Below are 19,484 nucleotides of genomic sequence, written 5' to 3' on the forward strand. Positions count from 1 at the left end.
ACAGTTCACATTCTCACTTTGTTCTCCTTCTCTAATCCCTCTGTCAAAAACATCATGTATTGAGTAACAATAAATGTAGAGTCTCTGTTTTCACTACAAAAAAATATTGATTTACACACGTATGTATGTCAAAAACAAAATGTATCTTTCATGATTAAAAGTAACTCATGTAAGATTAACAGAATGAATCATATATTGAAATACACATAGGAAAATAATATTTCTCTTACAATCCATTTTCCATAAATCATTGATACAGTTAGCTGAAATTAACCAGCTCAGATAGGTGTGGCATTACTCAGATTTGAGCTCAGTGTGTGTGTGTGTGTGTGTGTGTGTGTGTGTGTGTGTGTGTGTGTGTGTGTGTGTGTGTGTGTGTGTGTGTGCGGAGCGTTGTGTATCACCAGCTGTCTTCCATTCACTCTCACTTGTTGGTAATGTTAAACAGGGGTAGGGTGGGGGGTGCTAAGCTCGCTCAAATGCTTTACTTGGTTATGGATGGCTTCCTGAGGAAACAACAGGAGCAGAGGGGGATTTTGGCCACAATAATCCAATTTATGGATCTTGGAATGATCAGTTAGATGCTTGACAGTGTAACTGCATCTATGCATTGCAATTGCATTGCTCAAAGCACACTCACTGAGAAGTGGTTTGAAACACATTGTGCATGCGAGTGAGCTGAAAACATCTGTTTATTCAAGTAGCATAAGTCATCATTACTCCACCCTAGCTGAATTTGTCAGTAACTTACTCATAATGGATGACAGAACAGTTAAAAATGCGTGCGGCTGCAATGCCAACACAAGATTAAAACTCTTAAATAGGCAGAAAAAAACAAGACAGCACCAATAACTCAAAGTCTTGCTTTAATACACGCAACTCCATTTAACAAGGACATTCTGTGGCAACATCACAAAAAGGCACCAGGAAATTAGCTTCCTCAGATTTGTTTGCAACAAGGGAAAAGCATTACAGATCAGATTTTTATCTGACAGAAACAGAAAACAGAGACAAATATACGTGGTCAAATGTAAGGACAATCTGGATCTGGATATTATCCGGATATTAAAGTTACTATCCGGATATGAGTGGCTGCATGTCAATGGGTCTTTGCTAATAGAAAAGCACATGAGAACAGGGTGGATTTTCAATTTAAAGTTGAAGTCGAGTTCTTGTCCTTGAAGAAAGCTTATCCACTTGTGTTTGTCTCCATCTACTGGCTAAAGTGTGTCAGTACAAGCAGTCAATAAGAATGTGTCAACAAAATACGTTTATTAGAAGTACATTTTAAAAAACATTCAAAGAACATACAGCTGTTTCAGATAAAGCTCTACTGCCCACAAAAGAATGCAATAGTCTTAAGGCAAAGAATTTATGAGGTGAACCCATTGTTATCAAAGCAAATGGTGATGTAACGTTATGATTATTAAATATATTATCTCAACTAATGGGATGGTTAAATGCATATTTTAGATCACAGTCTACACTTTCTTGCAGCTCTGATGAGAGATTGCACTAATTTGCACAATGTTTTTTACCAACATTTTAAAATATGCATAATCTGTCATTAGCATAAAGCAATTTGATTACATATGGTAATCAGTACAACAGAAAACAAGAATGTTACATTACATTTTTTTCTTTTTCCAAACCATTTTTTTCCCCAAATGACATTGAAATTCAAAAAGGCAGACGTTGCTGTGGCAACTACATTAAGAATTTGCAGCTGTGATTTGTATCGCAATGCAATGGAATAGAGCTCATTCTGGGAGTTCATCAATTCAGTGAAAGTAAAATCCAGTAAGCATAATATTCAGCCAAGGGATATCATTAAGGTTCAAAAAGCTCCTTCATTTTTTTTTTTTTTTAACTGATAGCCTATCTAACATGAAGTGTAAAACAATTGGCAGAATTTGCTTTAAATGGTTTGGTATTTGCAAACTGATATACAATTCAGGAACAACTAATGAACAGATCCACAGATTTAAAATAAGACACTTGATTCCTGTTTGGCATGATATAAACATGACATAAAGACTACAGACATGCTTTCCGCTCTGTTTATGACATGACACCATTTTTTTCCCCCAGAATATGAATACCAACAATACCTGAAACTTGCTAAACAGTGCTCTATCCACAAGCTACATATATTTTTTAGGAAAATATAATAATAAATGTTCTTCAACCCATTTTTGATGTTGGTCCAGTGTATTTTTGTGCCCATAAGCAGGTTCCCACACCTGTTGGAGTTCTAGCAGCACATTACACACATTTAATATGAGCAAATCAAACCAAATATGTGGTTCATAAAAAAATATTTTGATATATGATATTATAATTTATTAAAGTGAAAAATAAATGTCATTTCTAACTGCCTCCTTGACATCTAAATGACCACAGTGCAATCTTTTAAACTGTTAGGATCATAAGGAGGCAACAACAATGTGGCAAATGAAAGGTAATAAAGCCCTCACGTTGATGTAAATGCATTTGGTCATGCAGTTTTAAATGGGCACAGTAGTAAGGCCGTGTATGTGTGTGTTGGAGCGTCAGGAAAGGCATATATACGTTTCCAAGCATCAGTACGGGTCCAGTTTAATTCGCCTGTGCAGGCAACAGGTGAACACCATTCCACATATCTGAAACACACACAGACATAAAACATTAAAATGATGAAGTTTGGTCCTAGTTAAGATGTCTCTGAGTCTGGTGGACATCTGTCTGGTCAAATTCTCAAAATAATTGAAACAGAATGAGATACTGGCAGGCATCAAGCAGCAGAACATTTCATAAAAAGAGCCCCAACAATAATAGATGTTCAGTATTTCTTTTTTTCAGTTGATTCAAGCACAGATATGGTCCGATGTGGCCTTGTGGCAATTGTTGAAACTCTCTTTACAAAAGGCTTGAAGGAAGAGGGAAGAGGTGTACAGTTACTATGGAAACCGAGGTGTACGGCAGCCGGTAGCAGTGTTGTTGTAATTGGGTCAATTAGCATGTGTGGGAGTGTGTGTATGTGCACGTGTTTGTACGGAGGCTACAGTGTGTAGGCAGAATCAGAACAGTGGTAACTCTCATAATGAAGAGAGCAAACACATTCATTTTCACATTTGAGATTCACACAGGTGAGTTCTGGGAGACTGCGCATTCCTTGTTGTAAAGTTTGCTCTTCTAGCTGTTGTAATTCTGGGAAAAACAACATCTTTAGGAGATAAAAATATAAGGCTGCAATTCTATAAACTCAGTCTGCAAGTTACAAAACATAATCTAAAAATATTTAGCATTTCAACATCTAGCCAGGCTTTTTTTTTCCCCTATCTCTATGGAAAAAGCAAATCCGAAGACACATCGGAAGCCAGGTCCTGGGAGGGCTTGTGGTGGGCGATTATTTCTACAAAAATGATGGAGCCTCATCCTACCCACAAACACAGAAATAAACCAGAGCTGGAAGTGCAGCTCAACTCAAGTATTTCCTTCTCTTAATAATGTTCTACTTTTATAGGAAAAACCATAAACTTTAAATTGGTTAATGTGGCGTTAATTGTAGGGTAAATGAACATTCATGGCACATGCAAGCAAGGATCTTGGAGTCTGGTTTATGAGTGTTTTTTGAGGTTTCAAATCAACCTCTGGGAACTGTAATGTTGGTGTCAATGTGTGGTAGTTTATGGACTAATAATGGGGTACATTTATATGTTCGTTTATAACCAAAAATGACTCAAATATACCAAAGTTAAGATTTAGTAATATCAACTCTTTTTTTCAACTCTTCTATTTAAACCCTACAATATACTATTGTATAATCGCTTAAAAATCATGTCATTTACTTAACCTAATCCTAAACCTATATACAAATTCTAAGAGTCTTTTGAAGATATTTCACAGAATGTCAAAGCTGCTCTTTTTCATTCAAAACGAATAGGGACTTTTATTTGTGCTTGTGGGTCAATAAAAAAAACCTGTTTAAATCATTGACGAAAGGACCAATGATGTCTGATGTCAACGGGGTCAAAATTGAATGTTTTATAATGCAAATATACACAATAAATAAAAAAAAATACAACAAAAATAGACATTTTCAGCAAATAATGACTAGTGTTCAAAAGTTTGGGGTTGTTTTTTTGTTTTTAAAGAAGTCTCTTATGCTCACCAAGGCTGCATTTATTTGGTCAAAAATACAGTAAAAACAGTTATATTATTACAATTAAAAATATCTGTTTTCTATTTTAATATATTTTCATTTGTAATTTATTCTTGTAATGAAAAAGCTGAGTTTTCAGCATCATTACTCCAGTCTTCAATGTCACATGATCCTTCAGAAATCATTTTAATATGCTGATTTGGTTTGAAAGTTTTAAAGAATAGTATTTATTTGAATTAGAAATCTTTTGTAACGTTGTAAATTACTTTACTGTCACTTTTGATCAATTTAAGCATCCTTGCTGAATAAAAAAGTAAATATGTTTCATAAATCTGGCCCCAAACTTTTGAACAGTAGTGTAAACATGTCTTTAAAATCTTTAAGCAAATGCTGTCATATGACATTAGCAAATGTAGAATATAGTGAACAAAATGTATAGACTATTTTATGGTGCTTTTATGCCTCTTGACATTTTTGGCTCTTAACAGCATTAATGTGTGGAAAAGAGCAGCTTAGAAAATCTACAAAATACCTTCCTTTGTGTCCATTTTTCATTTTCAGCTTTAACAAGTTTGGTCTTTCATGCATCTCTCCTCCATGTGATAAAGCACTGAGTGAGAAGCAGTATTACTGCTCTCTGCCAGCACTTCTAATGCTACTCTAGGGGAAAATAAAGCCGGATGAAAAGTGGGATTAACTGCACCGGAGAAAGGCACGACAGACAACAAACTGTGAGATGAGACTTCTATGCAATCAGCAGAACTATACAAAAAAACCAAGGGAAAAACAGTCTCTTTTTCTGAGCAGATATGTTGACACCTTTGAAACTTCTCCTTTCCAACAGTCTGTGTCCGCGGGGAGGGATACAATAGACAGGAAGAGAGAAGTCTGAAATAGATCGGACACACTGGGAGTCTCACAGCAGGTTTCAGGTAGAAGGTTATATCAGGTCTGCACAGTCCAAGGTGAAAGTTGCTGATTCACAAAAACGCATTTGTAACTGAATGTCTTCAAAAAAAAAATCTCAAAATACAAATGATTAACATAAAATGTTATTCAGTGGCATTAGTTTTTGCTCCTTTTTGCCATGCAGCATTCAGCATGTGTGGTTTAAGAGTGCTGGTGTCATGCCAAACACATACACATAAGTCATACAGAAAGCATGAGGTGGACATGAGGTGACAGGAACAAGGCACATCGACATGAACACACACACAGCATAAACTCAAACAGCCGACCTTCTCATCGCAAATACTGGCACTAGCCAATCAAACGTCAGAAAAGTCCTCTTCCTCTTCTTTATAAAGCAGATATATAAAGCAGGCAGTCAGCACTGCTCCTATTAACTACAGGACACACAAACACACACACACAGATAAATATAGACAAAAAGAAAGAAACAGAGAGAAAGACCAACAAAACCAAGACAAAACAGAGACACACGCTGTAATTTAAGACAAACATTATAAAAAATCCCTGAAATACAGTGTTCGCTTCAGATGAAACAATGCACTGATTCTTTTTAACCCTGGCATATTCTTTTCTTAAGTAAAATAATAAGTTTTAACTCAGTTACATAATTCATTGTTTTATTGGTTGTATTATTGCAAAATTAAGCTCAATTGAAGACTTTCACTCTAAATAAGATGTTTTTATATTAAATAAATACTCTAACTGATATAAATCGTATCATCTATTAGTTATACATTGATAGATATTGATTTATAAGATACTGACCCCTTGATTTCAGTGCATTTTGCTTGTTAGTAACTTCTGTTAGCAGCTTGACTAGTTTACTACTATATAGCATTACAAATGATGAGTAGCTTGTAGCTTGGATAGCAACAGCTTTAAAGTATTTCTTCAACACAAACAATTTGTTATGTTATAAAAGTGAACTCTAATGCTCCAGACCCCTGCGGAGCAGCACTGTTTACTGCCATAATGACAGTAATAATGAAAGATCATTGAAGAGGATCAATTTAATTAGCGCTCCCTATATAGAGCTGCTTCAAGCCACTTTGAGGCTTTTTGCAGTAAAATCATTACATTAAATTTAACACAGGACTTATTTTTAGTCCCCTAATCACTCCAGAGCTTCACATTTATTGGATGAAATGATCACATGACCAGCCGCTGAGACCTTGATGCTGAAAACTCTGCTCATAATGAAGTCTATACGGTTACAGTTTTAGGCATCCACTTAAAACTAGGGAATTTATTAAACAATTTTGACTTAATAAGTGAGACTAAAATCCAGTATACTACGTAGCATGCGATACACAGTACAGACTGCATCCTGTTCACTACATCCCATACACTACGCGTAGTACACAATGCACACGAATAGCTTTTTAGAAGAACACAGTGTTCTAACGGCTTGTTAGAACCAAAACTTAATGATATTACATGAAATACATTGATTTTATCACTGATTTTATCACGTCTGGTTAGGGAACTTTAACACATATTATGCCGATTGTTGAATTTCAGATCAATACATGTCTGACAGCAAACATTTAGATTCGTGTACATATTAAAAAAATATATAAAAACATTTAAGCCATATACTACCAACTAAAAAGAGAAGGAGAGGGATAAACTTCTTAAAAACATAATCTATGGTCATTAAACATCACTCCCAGCTCTGAGAATCAATATGAGGTCTTAGCTGGAGTCACATTTCAGTGGTGTTTATATACAGAGTTTATTCAAAGGAAACAGATCAATGGCCCTCTGCACCCCTGCAGTGAATGCAGCACGCTCACTGTGAGATCTGCTCTTAAAGCTGAGCGCTCTTATCTCTCTTTCTTTCATTTTCTCAAGCCTGCATGCGGTCTCCACCTATTTTTACCCAGCGGGCAGTGCTCCGTGTTACTACCGTGCACATTATCGGTCGAGGGCAAAATCAGAGTCCATTAAACGATTGCCCTCTGGTCAGTGCATCAGCTATTTTAGTAAAGGCTTTCATGTTATTGAACCACATCAGAAGACCTCAATGATCCATTGTTCCTACTGTTTCTCTGAGGTTATGCTTCACATTAATTGGACATAAACATCACTGTAAAGTATGCAAGTTCAAAATGTTTTGTGGTCAAAAATCTGTGGTCAGTAAATTCTCTTCTTTTTTTAAAAGAAAGAAATGACTTTTTATATGTAAGATCAAAAGAAATATTTAGAATATTAACAAAAGATTTCTATATCAAATAAATACTGCTCTTTTGAACTTTCTATTCATCAAAAAGCTAACAGTGTCAAAAAGAATCACGATTTCAACAAAAATATTTGATAATAATAAGAAATGTTTCTTGAGCCCCAAATCAACCTATTGGGAAGATTAGGATGACACTGAAGACTGGAGTAATGGCTGCTGACAATTTAGCTACTGTATGTCATCTCAGGAAATTATAATATTTCACAATATTACTGTTTGTACTGTATTTTTGATCAAATAAATACAGCCTTGGTTAGCTTAAGAGACTTCATTAAAAACATTAAATACCATACCACACACTTTTGAATAGTATTACACACACACACTTATTACACACACACAACTTATGATGGTAAGTTGAATTTGACTTTTTGTGTGAACTATCCCTTTAATTGCGCACCCCACCTGAGGGAGTGGGAGGGGCTTACCTGTAGACAGGCGACGCCTATCCCCACAGCTCCAATGATGAGCAAGTGATCCGCCAGGAACTGCTCCAGTTTCGTGATACAGCCGCCCTGTGAGAGACCAAAGCATTATAAACTACTTCAGTTCATAAATGTACATATCATGTGCTTGTCTCTTCAGTGTCAACATGCATATGTGGATTTGTAAATCGATTTATTTTGCAGACTGATAAAGACTTACAGATGTATGGGTGATACTAGGGAGATATTGTTAATTTACAAGACATTATTGTGAATACTGCCACAATATATCGCATATAGAATAAAACGAATGGCTCTCGATAGGCCTGTAAAACCAGTGTTGTAATGTATTATGTATCACACCGGAGGTCTGTTCCCAAAGAACACATGCAGAGAGCTTGGCAGCAGATCACTGTAGTGTTACCTCACACTTCACAAGCTCATATATGTTACCAGTCGCACCTGTCTCGCTCACAGCCGTGCTTTCATAGTCTAAATTACTCCCAAGGGGTGTGATGATATGGTTCACAGGCGTATTGTAGTTCCCACAGACAATGAGGAAGCATCTAAGCATGTGGCAGCTTTGCCTCAAACCTCAATACCACAACAGAACATTAATAGAGTTCTGTGTTTGTAAAGGAAATTAAGTACAGATGATCATGTTGAATAAATGTTATGTGGAGGATGAGTTGATGTTAACAGTGTCAGACCCACCTCCACCTTGTAGATGTTGGAGGGGTGGTCTCGCTTTCCACACAGACGCGTCATGGTCTTACAGCAGCTGTCAGGGACCAACCTTTTCTCCGTCTCCGGAGACGTGATGATGTATGCGCTGTGCATCCAATCAAAAGAGTTGTTGCTCCCGCAGCACTTGAACTGCAAGGTGAAGGTGAGGGAGTTATGATTATTTTACAATTAGGATCAGTACACAAAGTTGTCCAGTATTTAATGTATTTCTGCACTATTTTGTTCATAGTAGTGATTTTACATGACGTTTAGGGACAGTATATTGTGTAGTTCATTCAGTTTAAAAAAAATTGAATATAATAATAATTAAAACTAATAAATTAAAAATAATAATTTAAAACAATATTAACTTTGTTTTATTTTTAACAAAAAATAAATTAAACATTAAATTTACATACGTTTAATTCTTTAATTTTATGTATGTTATAACATAAAAAACAAAATAAACAAATGTAATAGAAAAAAATAAAGTAAAAACCTATTACATTAAAATAAAATTATGTTAAATAAAAACAAAATAAAAAATATGAATATTATTGTTTTGACATTATTTTAAAAATATGAAATTAAAACTAAAGAATGTTAGATAAAAACATAAACATATTAAATTAAAACAAAATAAAAAAATATGAAATTAAAACAAAATAAAAATATATGAAATATTAAATAAAAGCTAAATAAAATAAAATACTTAAAAAATAAAAAGCTACTGGCACTGAATTTTCTACTTCTAGAACTGATTAGGATCATTCACATTCTGTTACCATTTCACAAAAATTGCAAAAATGTAATAGAATATAAAATGTATTTGCCCAAGCCACATACTCTTGTCTTTAGTCTCTATTCTAACCAAATAAAAGGCTGGAATTTGGAGTTTCTCACATCTTGCTGTAGTCTGTCCACAGACTGAGTGATGCTCTCTTTTCCAGGTTGGGCATAGTTCTCTGTCATCGTCTTGCTCAAGTGCTGCTTCAGCTCTTCACTCAGCTGTGAGACACAGAGAGAAGAGAACAAATGGAGAGAAATAAACAAAAATAAACAGAGAGTGAGCAGAAGGCAGTGTCATCACTCAAATGTCTCATCTGTGCCAGTTGGGTACAGCCCAACAACTAGATCCATCATAAAAGCAATTGGGAGTTAGTTCTTTAGAGCTTTGTTTTATAGCAATACTGACTAAAATTTCACTCACCGCCTGGTAATAAACATAAGCCAGAACACCAGCCACCAGCTCAATGATGAAGATCAGAAGCAGACAGGAGAAGTACTGTAAGAAGACAGGAACCAGTGAGCAATACAAATACAGTTAATGCAAACAAAATGATCTTTATCAGAAAACAGGAACTCCAGTCATTGCCGCTCTAGATATACTATACAAATTATAAAATGCCAATGTCATAATAATCCATGGGAAGCACATATAAAATATCATAATTCCTATTTTTCTCATTATTTCAGAAAGTCATGAATGTCAAGAGGACGTTTGTGGTTCCACAACTAAAAAGCATATTAATTCATAGAAAAATGAACTGTAAAAATGTAAAAACAAATTAAATTAATTACATACTTAACAAAAAAGCATAATAGCATCAAAAGAAAATGATGCAAGAGATTTTCAAATAAATAAATGTAAGCCATCTTGAATTTGTTTAACTAAATGCTACAACATCACCTAGAAGCAACAAACTTACAGTAACTACAGATCTTTGGTTCAGAAAATCTTCATTTGCCTTTGTCTTATTTCAATTTAAACGGCTTCTCTAAAAGAAACAGCACATCAACACTCAAAATGCTTCAAAATATAGCAATATTTGGACTGTCATGAGGATAAAGTAAATAAAATTGTTTTTTCAGAAATGTCTTTTAGAGCTGGCAGAGGTGGAGACGTCTGCCTGACAAACGAAAATAAAAGACAGAGGAAAATAAAATAAATGACTAAACCGAAGAAGCTGTCACAGTTTACAGTGGGGGGAGAGCGAGTGGGTGATAACAACCCCAAATCTGTCACAAAACATGTTTTCAGTGAAATATTTTCCGTGGCATAATTAAAAACAAACCGACCAACAAACAAAACAATGTTTTTCAAGATTATACATAACTCATACTCACCAAGCCTTTGTGCATACACTGATTTCTATTATAATTGCCAAGTGAGTACTGAAGTTGAACTGAACAGTCTGTTCAACTTTAGTTTCCATAACTAATCAGCAGCATTAAAAGTAAGCAAAGAAACAACAGAAATGTTCACATCAAATTATGCGCAGAGGACTCTGTAGACCGAACCACGGACTGATTGATAAATTGCCTGTCAAGGTGGACGTGTGTGAGAGATGAATAAACTCACATACTGTATATACACACTTCTCTTCTAGAGGTCGAAAGAAAGGACAGGAAGTCCAATGTAATTTATATAAACACCAACACGAGCACTGAAGCAAATGAAATGAACCTATTCAAGGTTATTCAAACAAATGAACAGCTGTTAACCTTACGCCAGCTGTCGCATGTTGTCATTTATGCATATATGTTTTTGTTTTTTTTCACAAAATGTAATGCATTCAGATCAGACCAGAAAGGCAGTATCCTCATTACTAATTCCTACTGAGGTTAGCGCTCCTCCGTAGATTCATACGTCGAAGCGAGTGTGGGCTATAAATAGCACTGCTGCAGTGGCAGTCACAACCTTGCTTGTCTCTTTCACTCCCTCGAACAAACACAAGGTACTATCTTTTTTAAAAAAATGGCGAGAAAGCACATGCCTGTCAGCTCATTAGTCACGGCTGCCATGGAGCCTGTTCTACTTTGTCTGTGGACACTTGGTGCCGCCCACCTCAACTTACAGGCAACAATAACTGAGTGGGCCAAAAAAAAGACTGGGATCTGAAGCAATTACATCTAATGAGTGAAGCACAATGGATAAATTGGCGCAACTGGGAAAATTACGACCTTTCAGTGTGGTCTTTCACATTCATTTCTTCTTCTCACCGTGGACAGACAGCTCCTCTGCTCACGTATGACGGCACAGCAACCCAAGAACCCGGTGACCATCACCAGCCCCCCGGCCAGGATCAGGATGTAGGCGGACACGGCGAATGTGCTGGAGGCCAGCAGGCTCAGGTACTCTCCTTTATCCACCAGCGTCCAGATCCCAACACCCATCACCACCCCGCCGCCCATCTGAAAGAGAGAATAACACATCACGGGATATCATAGTGCTCCTGCTAATACACTGAGTTCAAAGGGGACAAATTAAATGAAATCAACCTTTTAGAACTCCCATTAACATTAATGTATATAATCTAAAGTGCCTCTATAATGTTTGTGAATCTAAAAGGTCTGGAATGTTTCAAAGTTCACGATAAATGGAGTTATTGCCTCCCAAAAGAAAGAACCAATTATGGATTGTAATCTTACTTTCTGCAAATACCTACGCTTGTAACAGATTTGCATAATGCCAGCCTATAGTCTTCATTGGCTGCTGACAAACAACGTCTACTTTGACCAGCCCTCAAACACTGTAGTTGTAGCTGAGGACTGGAAGAGTTTGGTTTGTGTTGTCGGCAGCACTGGTAACCTATCAATTCTTATTATAGGCATCTGGCACACAGGAAGTCCTGAGTTTCTGGGGTCATTAACTACGACTTTAATTATTAATTTGAACTAATTTATTAAGGTTTTAGTTCATTCTGATGGGCATATTGAGCCTGTCAGGATGTGCTACCACTGATTTGATACTACTCTGAAAGAAGGACAACCCTTTGGATGAGATATTAAACCGAGGTTCTGACTTTCTGGGGTCATTAACCTCTTTAAGTATTATTTTGAACTCTTTTATTAAGGTTATTCTACATTCTGATGGGCATTCTAAACGAAGCTCCCTGAAGAACTTAAGGTGTGCGAAAGCAAATCCACTTTGCTTTCACTTCCAAAGGAATGAGGCTCGAATTTATACAGTAAAATACAGTACTATTCGTATCAATGTATATACACTGATGAAGCCTTTCAGCTGAAATTCAGATATGGTAGGCCTAATGGCCATTTGGTATCCTGCACACGCTGTAAGTGGTCGACCAATCACAAAAGACTGGGCCATCTGACCAATCAGAGCAGAGTGGGCTCTCGGAAAGGAGGATTGAGAGAGACCGAATCCTTTATCGAACGTTTCAGACACAGTGAGAAAAGAGGTGATGCTGCAATGTATGTTATGAGAAAGCTAATGTGTTTTTGGACCTTGGATGCATGTAAACCTCTTGTAAGAGACCTCCAAAACAAAATTAAAATATTTGTAATAAACTTTTTGGCTGATTTTTAACAATGTAGAAAGTGGAACTGAGGGGGAAAATTACATTAAAAAAATATGATGTGATCCCTTGGATAAGCAATAATGACAGCAAAAACATTTTTTTAAAGTCTTCAAATTAAAGACAAACAATTATGTAAACTCTAGGATTAGACAGATGGCTGAGGACAAACAGTGGTGTCATAGTAGCTGGAGTGAGAAAATAATGGAGTTAATTATAGATATCAAGCTGAAACTCCTGTTTCAATTGATAAACAACTATTTCATGTTGTTTGACAGGCTTGTCACTATTTAACCAACTCAAATAATCATTCATTTACCCTGAGATTTCAGCACAGGTTAATTATCCATCTGTGTGGTGCTGTGCAAAGTAAACACTCCATTAATCTATGCACATACAAACTAATCCGCACTATCCGCTTTTTCAGATTGATCCAAGTCAGAAGCAGAGGAAATTCCAACAAGGCTCTTCCCTTCAACACTCCCAGCTCTTTTCTTGAGATTCTCCAGTGTCAAGCTCAAACAACAGATGTTTTAGACTCCCATTGTCCTTCACGCCCCCTGAGCTGCTTGCATACCACACACAGTGAGGACTTTGTGTTTGAGAGAGAAACTGTGTCTTTACAAAAGTTCTGCATTGAAGGAATCACTAGAGTATATACTGAATATATTACAGAGGTTATGCTTTAAAGTAATAGTTCACCCGAAAATGAAAATGAGTCATTACTTACTCAACCATGTCGTTTTAAACCCACGTGACTCTTTTTTTCCCATAGAGCACAAAAAGTGATATAATGAAAGTGTGTAAGATACAGACAGAAGTACGTATGGAGCCCTTTAATGGTGTTTTTTTTTTCCTTTTGAAACTCTGAAGCATTGTAATTGCATCATTTCTCTTTTTGTGTTTTACAGAAGAAAGCAAGCAATACAGGTTTGGAACAACACAAGATAGTAAATGAGGAAAGAATTTCTGAGGACAATGAGGAAAAAAGTGGATAATGCACAGGATTGTGCATTCTGGTTAAAGGTGTGGTTTCTGACTCATTTCCTGAACTTCTCTTCTTGTCCAGGATTTATCTATTTAATGCAGAGAATTACCTACAAAGATACATTCAATGAAAGAATACTTTTACCTAGTGATGCTTTTTTCAGACAGGTTTATTTTTCTCCATTCAGATTTACTCTCAGAAAGAAACAAATTCAACCCTAGAGGGCGCTGTACTTGTTGAGCTCAGGCACAGGTGGGTGGGAAGAGGAAATGAGAGGGGGAAGAGAACGAGAGAAGGAATGATGGGACAAAACTCAGATTTAAGTTATTATGAAATCATCTTCCCTGCACTTTTTCATTCACGTACACACTTCCATCGCCTTGTTATCCGTCTCTCGTCACATCTGATATTTAATAAGAATGCTGCCTAAAACAGAATCTGGAAACATTCTCCTAACACCATTGTTTAATGCATGACAAAGTTGAAACAACAGCTTGAACTTTTTTTTCCCTCTGAACAACATGCATTGTTCATTATAAGACCAGAAATGTGTATTGAGAAAGTACATTTTGATTTGATGTTGATGTTTCATGTTAAACGCAGCACATTTTGCACATTGCATGATAGTTATCCAAAGGGGTTTAAATACCAAAGCGGATCTCAGACTCACCCAGAACAGGAAGTTGAAAACAAAGAGGAGGTATTTGAGACACACTGTGACCCAATCGTCCTGCTCATCCTTATACATGCTGCCCATCTTTTCTGTTAGAGAGAAGAGAGAAGAAAAGAAATGGGACACAAAATGAATTCTCATGAATTGGTGGATGTTCACTTTGTCAAAAGGACAAAGAGGAGGAGGTGGGCAGGAGCGTAAACAGGCTTTTGGAAAGACGGCAGTCAAACACTGTTCTTTTCCATGACATGTTAATTAACAGCTGTGGCCCATGGGTTTCTGCCACAGACAGACGACACGCTCCATCTCAGGGCCCAGTGTGGAGGCGTCACATGTCAAAACAGCAGCCATGTATGGCCGATGAAATGAGGGTGTTTGGTTTGAAATGGTGGCAAGCACAACAAAACTACACACAATCCAACCCATTCGGCTGGTTTTAGAAATCCTGAGGACACCGAATGCAGCACCTGATTGCAAAGGTGACTGACATGTTCTGTTCCAAAACACAACATTTGACTGCAGACTTTGGTTTATAAAACAATCCAGCTTTAATGGGCTTTTTTTGCCTTGATTTTCACTGTAGGACCCATTGATTTCTTTTGGATACAGAGGCATAAAGAAGTTGTTCAGAATGACTGTGGGGACATATTGATTTGTTGATCACGTGATGTAAATGTATGGAGAAAGCCCTCGCTGTGTGTCAGTAAAGTAATCACTTAAAGTGCTTTTTCTTAAAGGGTTATTTACCTGTATTGAGCGGTAAATACAGATTATTTATTATGCTGAAGGACTCCAAATGAAGACATAAGTATACCACTAAATTGGAATTATGATAGTAGAAAATAATGTTTTATTCATTGCATTTGCATTTATTATTCACCTCATTGTGAAGGTCTGCCTGATAAAGACAAACTATCCTCTTATCCACTCTGTTGACAGACCAGTGGCTTTGGCTGGGATTTGAGACACATGCAGGTTTTGTGTTGTTATGGGTTACTACAAGTATTCAAAAAAGTATTTCAAGAATTTTAAGTAAGCCTGGTCTTCTTATATACTCCATACTGATTTTTTAAAAATTATTATTACTCCATTGTGAAACCATACAATTTCACTTAAAAAGTTTCATTATTGAAAGATTTATCAGAGAAAACATAACATAAAACATATTATCAAAAGTAATGTTTCATGCAGGGACTTCCTTTTATTATTTTGCAGAAAACTGTAAAGTGATATTTTTTATATATTTTTGGTGGTCTCTGGCTGGTTGTAGAAGGGGTTTCGGCAAGCAGGGTGCTGTCTTCTTGAATATAATGTAGACATTCACTGTTATTTATGTGGTAATACGTTTTACTTAAAAAAAAATGTAAACAGTTAATTACCAAAAACTAGGCCTACACTGTCCAATTAAACACAACATATATTAGAGTAAGTATATTAGAGTAAGGCAATATTTTTCAACACTAACATTTTTAAACATATAATCAGGTATAAGGTGAAAGGAAGTTGAAAACCTTTCTATTTCTACCGCGTTTCACTTTCGCTCGGTTTTCTTACGGTGTTCAGGGGAGTTTGTTGTGGTTTCCTTTCCAACAACTGACACGCCAATCAAGCCACGGATGCGATGTGACTAAATACCGCATGAAATTACTCCTCTTCACGTTATTATGCTCCTCCTTCAACACCCCACACACAATGAAAGCAATGGTGGTTGTCCCGAAAAAAAGAGGACAGTGTTGATTCAATCCAGACGATTCTCTTTCTTTCCTCCCCCGTACATTGACCATAAAGCTACTTTCCGCAAAGCGCATCGCGCTGTTGCATTGCGCGCTCATGAACATAAACAAATCAAAACTGCGTGGTGTCATGCTACGCTTTTTTTTTCTTCTTCTTCTTCTTTTTTTTTTTTTTTTTCTCAATAAAACCTCCTGCTCTTATGCCGTGTTTGGGACAAACACCAAAGTCACTTTCCATTGCTTAAAAAGAAAACATCGTGTTTAAACTTACCGTAACAGCAGATTGCGGTTGTTTCCCCAGCGAGGCTTGTTGCTCCGGACTCCGGAGGCGTGTGTCCAGTCGGAGCCGGAGGGTCAGCGCAGGATGTGAGGAGGAAATGCAACTACAGCCCGCCCCTTCATTTCATGAGATTAAATACAGCGAGCTGTTCATCTTCAAAGGCTGCCCGTGGACTGAATAACTGTTATTAGTGCTTTTAAGTAAGTTGTCTCATTCTCTGGGAAAAAATCAATAATTTTTCTCTCCTGGGGTTGAATTTGAACTGGACTCTGTTGACTGCAAATGCTGTTGAATAAGCTACTGTAAATAATCGTAGTCGTTATAACAGAATTCTACTGTAAAAACCTGTTGACTTCAAAAATGTTTAGGCCTAAATTTAAGAATTAGCCTATAATTTGAATTTCATGAATTTAAAGCCATTTGGATTAGCCTATAGTTCTAACATAAACAAACTAAACAATAATCTTTTTCTTTCTTGTTTCATTTATGTATGATATGCATAAATAAACAGGTAAATATGCATCAGATTAAGTTTATTAGTTTATGTTAAAACTGCTTCATATTGATGGAAAGTTTTATACTTTAAAAACATAAATAGTACATTTAGGTCTACATATTTTTAAGTGTTATATTTTAAATAAACAGGAGTAACACATAAGTTATTTGAGTTACTTAATCAGATTACTTTTTTCAAGTAACAAGTAAAGTAACGCATTAATTTTATATTTACAACAAAATACTTAAGTTAGTTTTTCAAATAAGTAACAGAAGTGTCTTTGTTTTTCAATTTATTGACACTCCTGTCCCCATGTTGAGAGAAATCAGGAAAAAGTACAGAGGTGTTGTGCGCTAATGTGAACATGATGGTTATTGTACTAAATATGAGAATGCATTTACTCATCTCATGTGCACAAAAACAGATTCTGTATTCCTAAAAATGAATACAAATAATACAAATAATTAATGCAAAACCTGCAATAATTAAAATATGTTGAATAAACTTTATGTAGCCTATTTAATCTCACTTTATTAACTAATGTCTTTGCTGCTGACATTCTTCTGCAACCCAGAGTGGCATCACAACTGAAAGGTTTGTTTGAGCTGTGCCCTCTTTTGTACCAGTGCATGTGAATTCACATTTCCTTCAGCCGGAAGCTTATTCATTACACTTTAAGTGTAAAGGGGGGCCTTTACATTTGCCAAAAATATAACTTATAAACAGAGGTGGACAGTAACAAAGTACATTTACTTGAGTACTAGGCCTACACTTTTTGAGTATCTATATTTTACTTGAGTATTATTTTTTCTGGAAACTTTTTACTTTAACTTCAATACATTTGAAAGACAAATATCATACTTTTTACTCCACTACATTTCTGTCAAGGTCCTTGAGTAGAAAGTAGTAATGTCAGTCAGGGGATGATTTTGGTTGCAGGGGTTGCATTTTGGTTGGAATTGAAAGTCGGATTGACGTCAGAACCTGACGTCAGGTTAACGTCAACAGTAGAAAAGAAAAGAAAGTAGAAAAGAAAGTAGAAAAAAGAAAGTAGAAAGTATAAATGGGCTTAATTTACATGGAGAAGTTGTAAAAGTAAAAAGCATCTTATAACAATGGCCATTCCCAGAATTCCCTGCATGAACAATCACATTTGTTGCATGTTTCTTATTTTTGTAGAATCTTAACAAATTAAGATTTTTCTACGTTGTTCATGTTTATAACATTATTTTAGAGCCATGTGCAAAGTATAGATTTGTAATAAATCTTCTTTTAATTATTTTAAGTACATCTGTCAGTTTCCCCCAGTTGTGATGAAAGCCAGGACAAAGCAGGGACAAAGTAAATTACGCTTCCCAATGCATCTCAATTATTCACTTTCACATAATCTTTCACAATATGGAAATAATACTGACAATTTCTTGATGCATGCTGCTTGACTTTCAGTTGACTCTCCGTTCGAACTCTCTGCCCTTTTGCACACAGAAGTTCCTCTGTGTGCCTTTCTCTTTCCAACCTCAATCCCAGTAACCTAATAAAGTCAAAACCCCATTAGGAGAACACACGCCGCCATAGGCAGCGGATATGAGCCGCAGTCACCTGCCAGTGACACAGTTTTCCAGCTGTAACAGCGTTAGAGAGGAAAATGTTATCCATCATGTCTGAATTAATGGAAAGAGTCTACCGAGAGAGCGACAAAGCCACTTAAAGTGAGAAATGTCATCGCTAATCTGTATTCTGGCTCTGTTAGGTCTCCTAATGGAAATGAACACAAACTCATTGAAAATGAGATTTGAGTTCTGCATCTTCTATCTCGATTTTTCCTGATAAAACGTCTGTTGATTGACAATTGACTGCAAAGGTTTCATTCAGGGAGTCAAATCTGAGCCAGATCAGATGGAAATCCAGATACAAGCGGAGACATCAGGGACAACAAACACGCAAGCATCGGGAAGATGGCAAGAAAAGATGACATTAACAATGCAGCAGATGACAGAGAACTTTGAAAAGAAACTCAGCCTATTGAACTGTTTATCCTTTTGAATTTGACTCATTGTGATTCCCGCCTGGTTCTGTCTGGTTTTCTCTGCCGCTCCCGTTATTTTATTGTTGTGTCCTCTTATCGTCCTCAGTTCTGAGCTATAAATGGCACCTTCATGGTGGACGGCAAGAGTTTGTGTGTATATGTGCGTACAGGCACATGAAAATTACTTACTGGATAGTGAAAAGGACCAAAAGAAGGACAAAAGAAACCCACTGACTCACAGATCATAAATGCACACGCACACACACAAACACACACACACACTTCCTCCATGAAGTCTCAGAAAAGTCTCTTTCATTTAGCAGACCGACAACAAGGCCAAGGACGATCCTGCTGCTTTAGAACCGTTTCAACACACAGATAAAGACCTTCGACCAAAAAACAAACTATTTGTGTTTGTTTTTTTCTTTAAAAAATTATTCTCAGAAATATGTGCGATTGA

At 36.4% G+C, this 19,484-nt stretch overlaps 1 protein-coding gene across 2 annotated transcripts; it reads right to left on the bottom strand.

Moving 5' to 3' along the window:
- Window positions 1-850: 850 nt before the first annotated feature.
- tspan11 (tetraspanin 11) lies at window positions 851-16,587 on the bottom strand. Of its 2 annotated transcripts, XM_079869735.1 has the most exons (9): window positions 16,494-16,587; window positions 14,487-14,578; window positions 11,513-11,704; window positions 9,720-9,794; window positions 9,413-9,517; window positions 8,498-8,659; window positions 7,787-7,873; window positions 5,383-5,490; window positions 851-2,642 (listed from the first exon to the last, which is right to left on the bottom strand). In XM_079869735.1, the coding sequence occupies exons 2-8, from the start codon at window positions 14,571-14,573 to the stop codon at window positions 5,413-5,415; spliced, it is 786 nt and encodes a 261-aa protein (XP_079725861.1). In that variant the 5' UTR covers window positions 14,574-14,578; window positions 16,494-16,587; the 3' UTR covers window positions 851-2,642; window positions 5,383-5,412. The 2 variants fall into 2 exon arrangements, with proteins under 2 accessions (XP_079725861.1, XP_079725862.1); XM_079869736.1 differs by lacking the exon at window positions 5,383-5,490 and having other exon boundaries at window positions 16,494-16,567.
- Window positions 16,588-19,484: the final 2,897 nt, after the last annotated feature.

This window comes from Squalius cephalus (genome assembly GCF_949319135.1).
Source record: "Squalius cephalus genome assembly, chromosome: 4".
NCBI lineage: Eukaryota > Metazoa > Chordata > Actinopteri > Cypriniformes > Leuciscidae > Squalius > Squalius cephalus.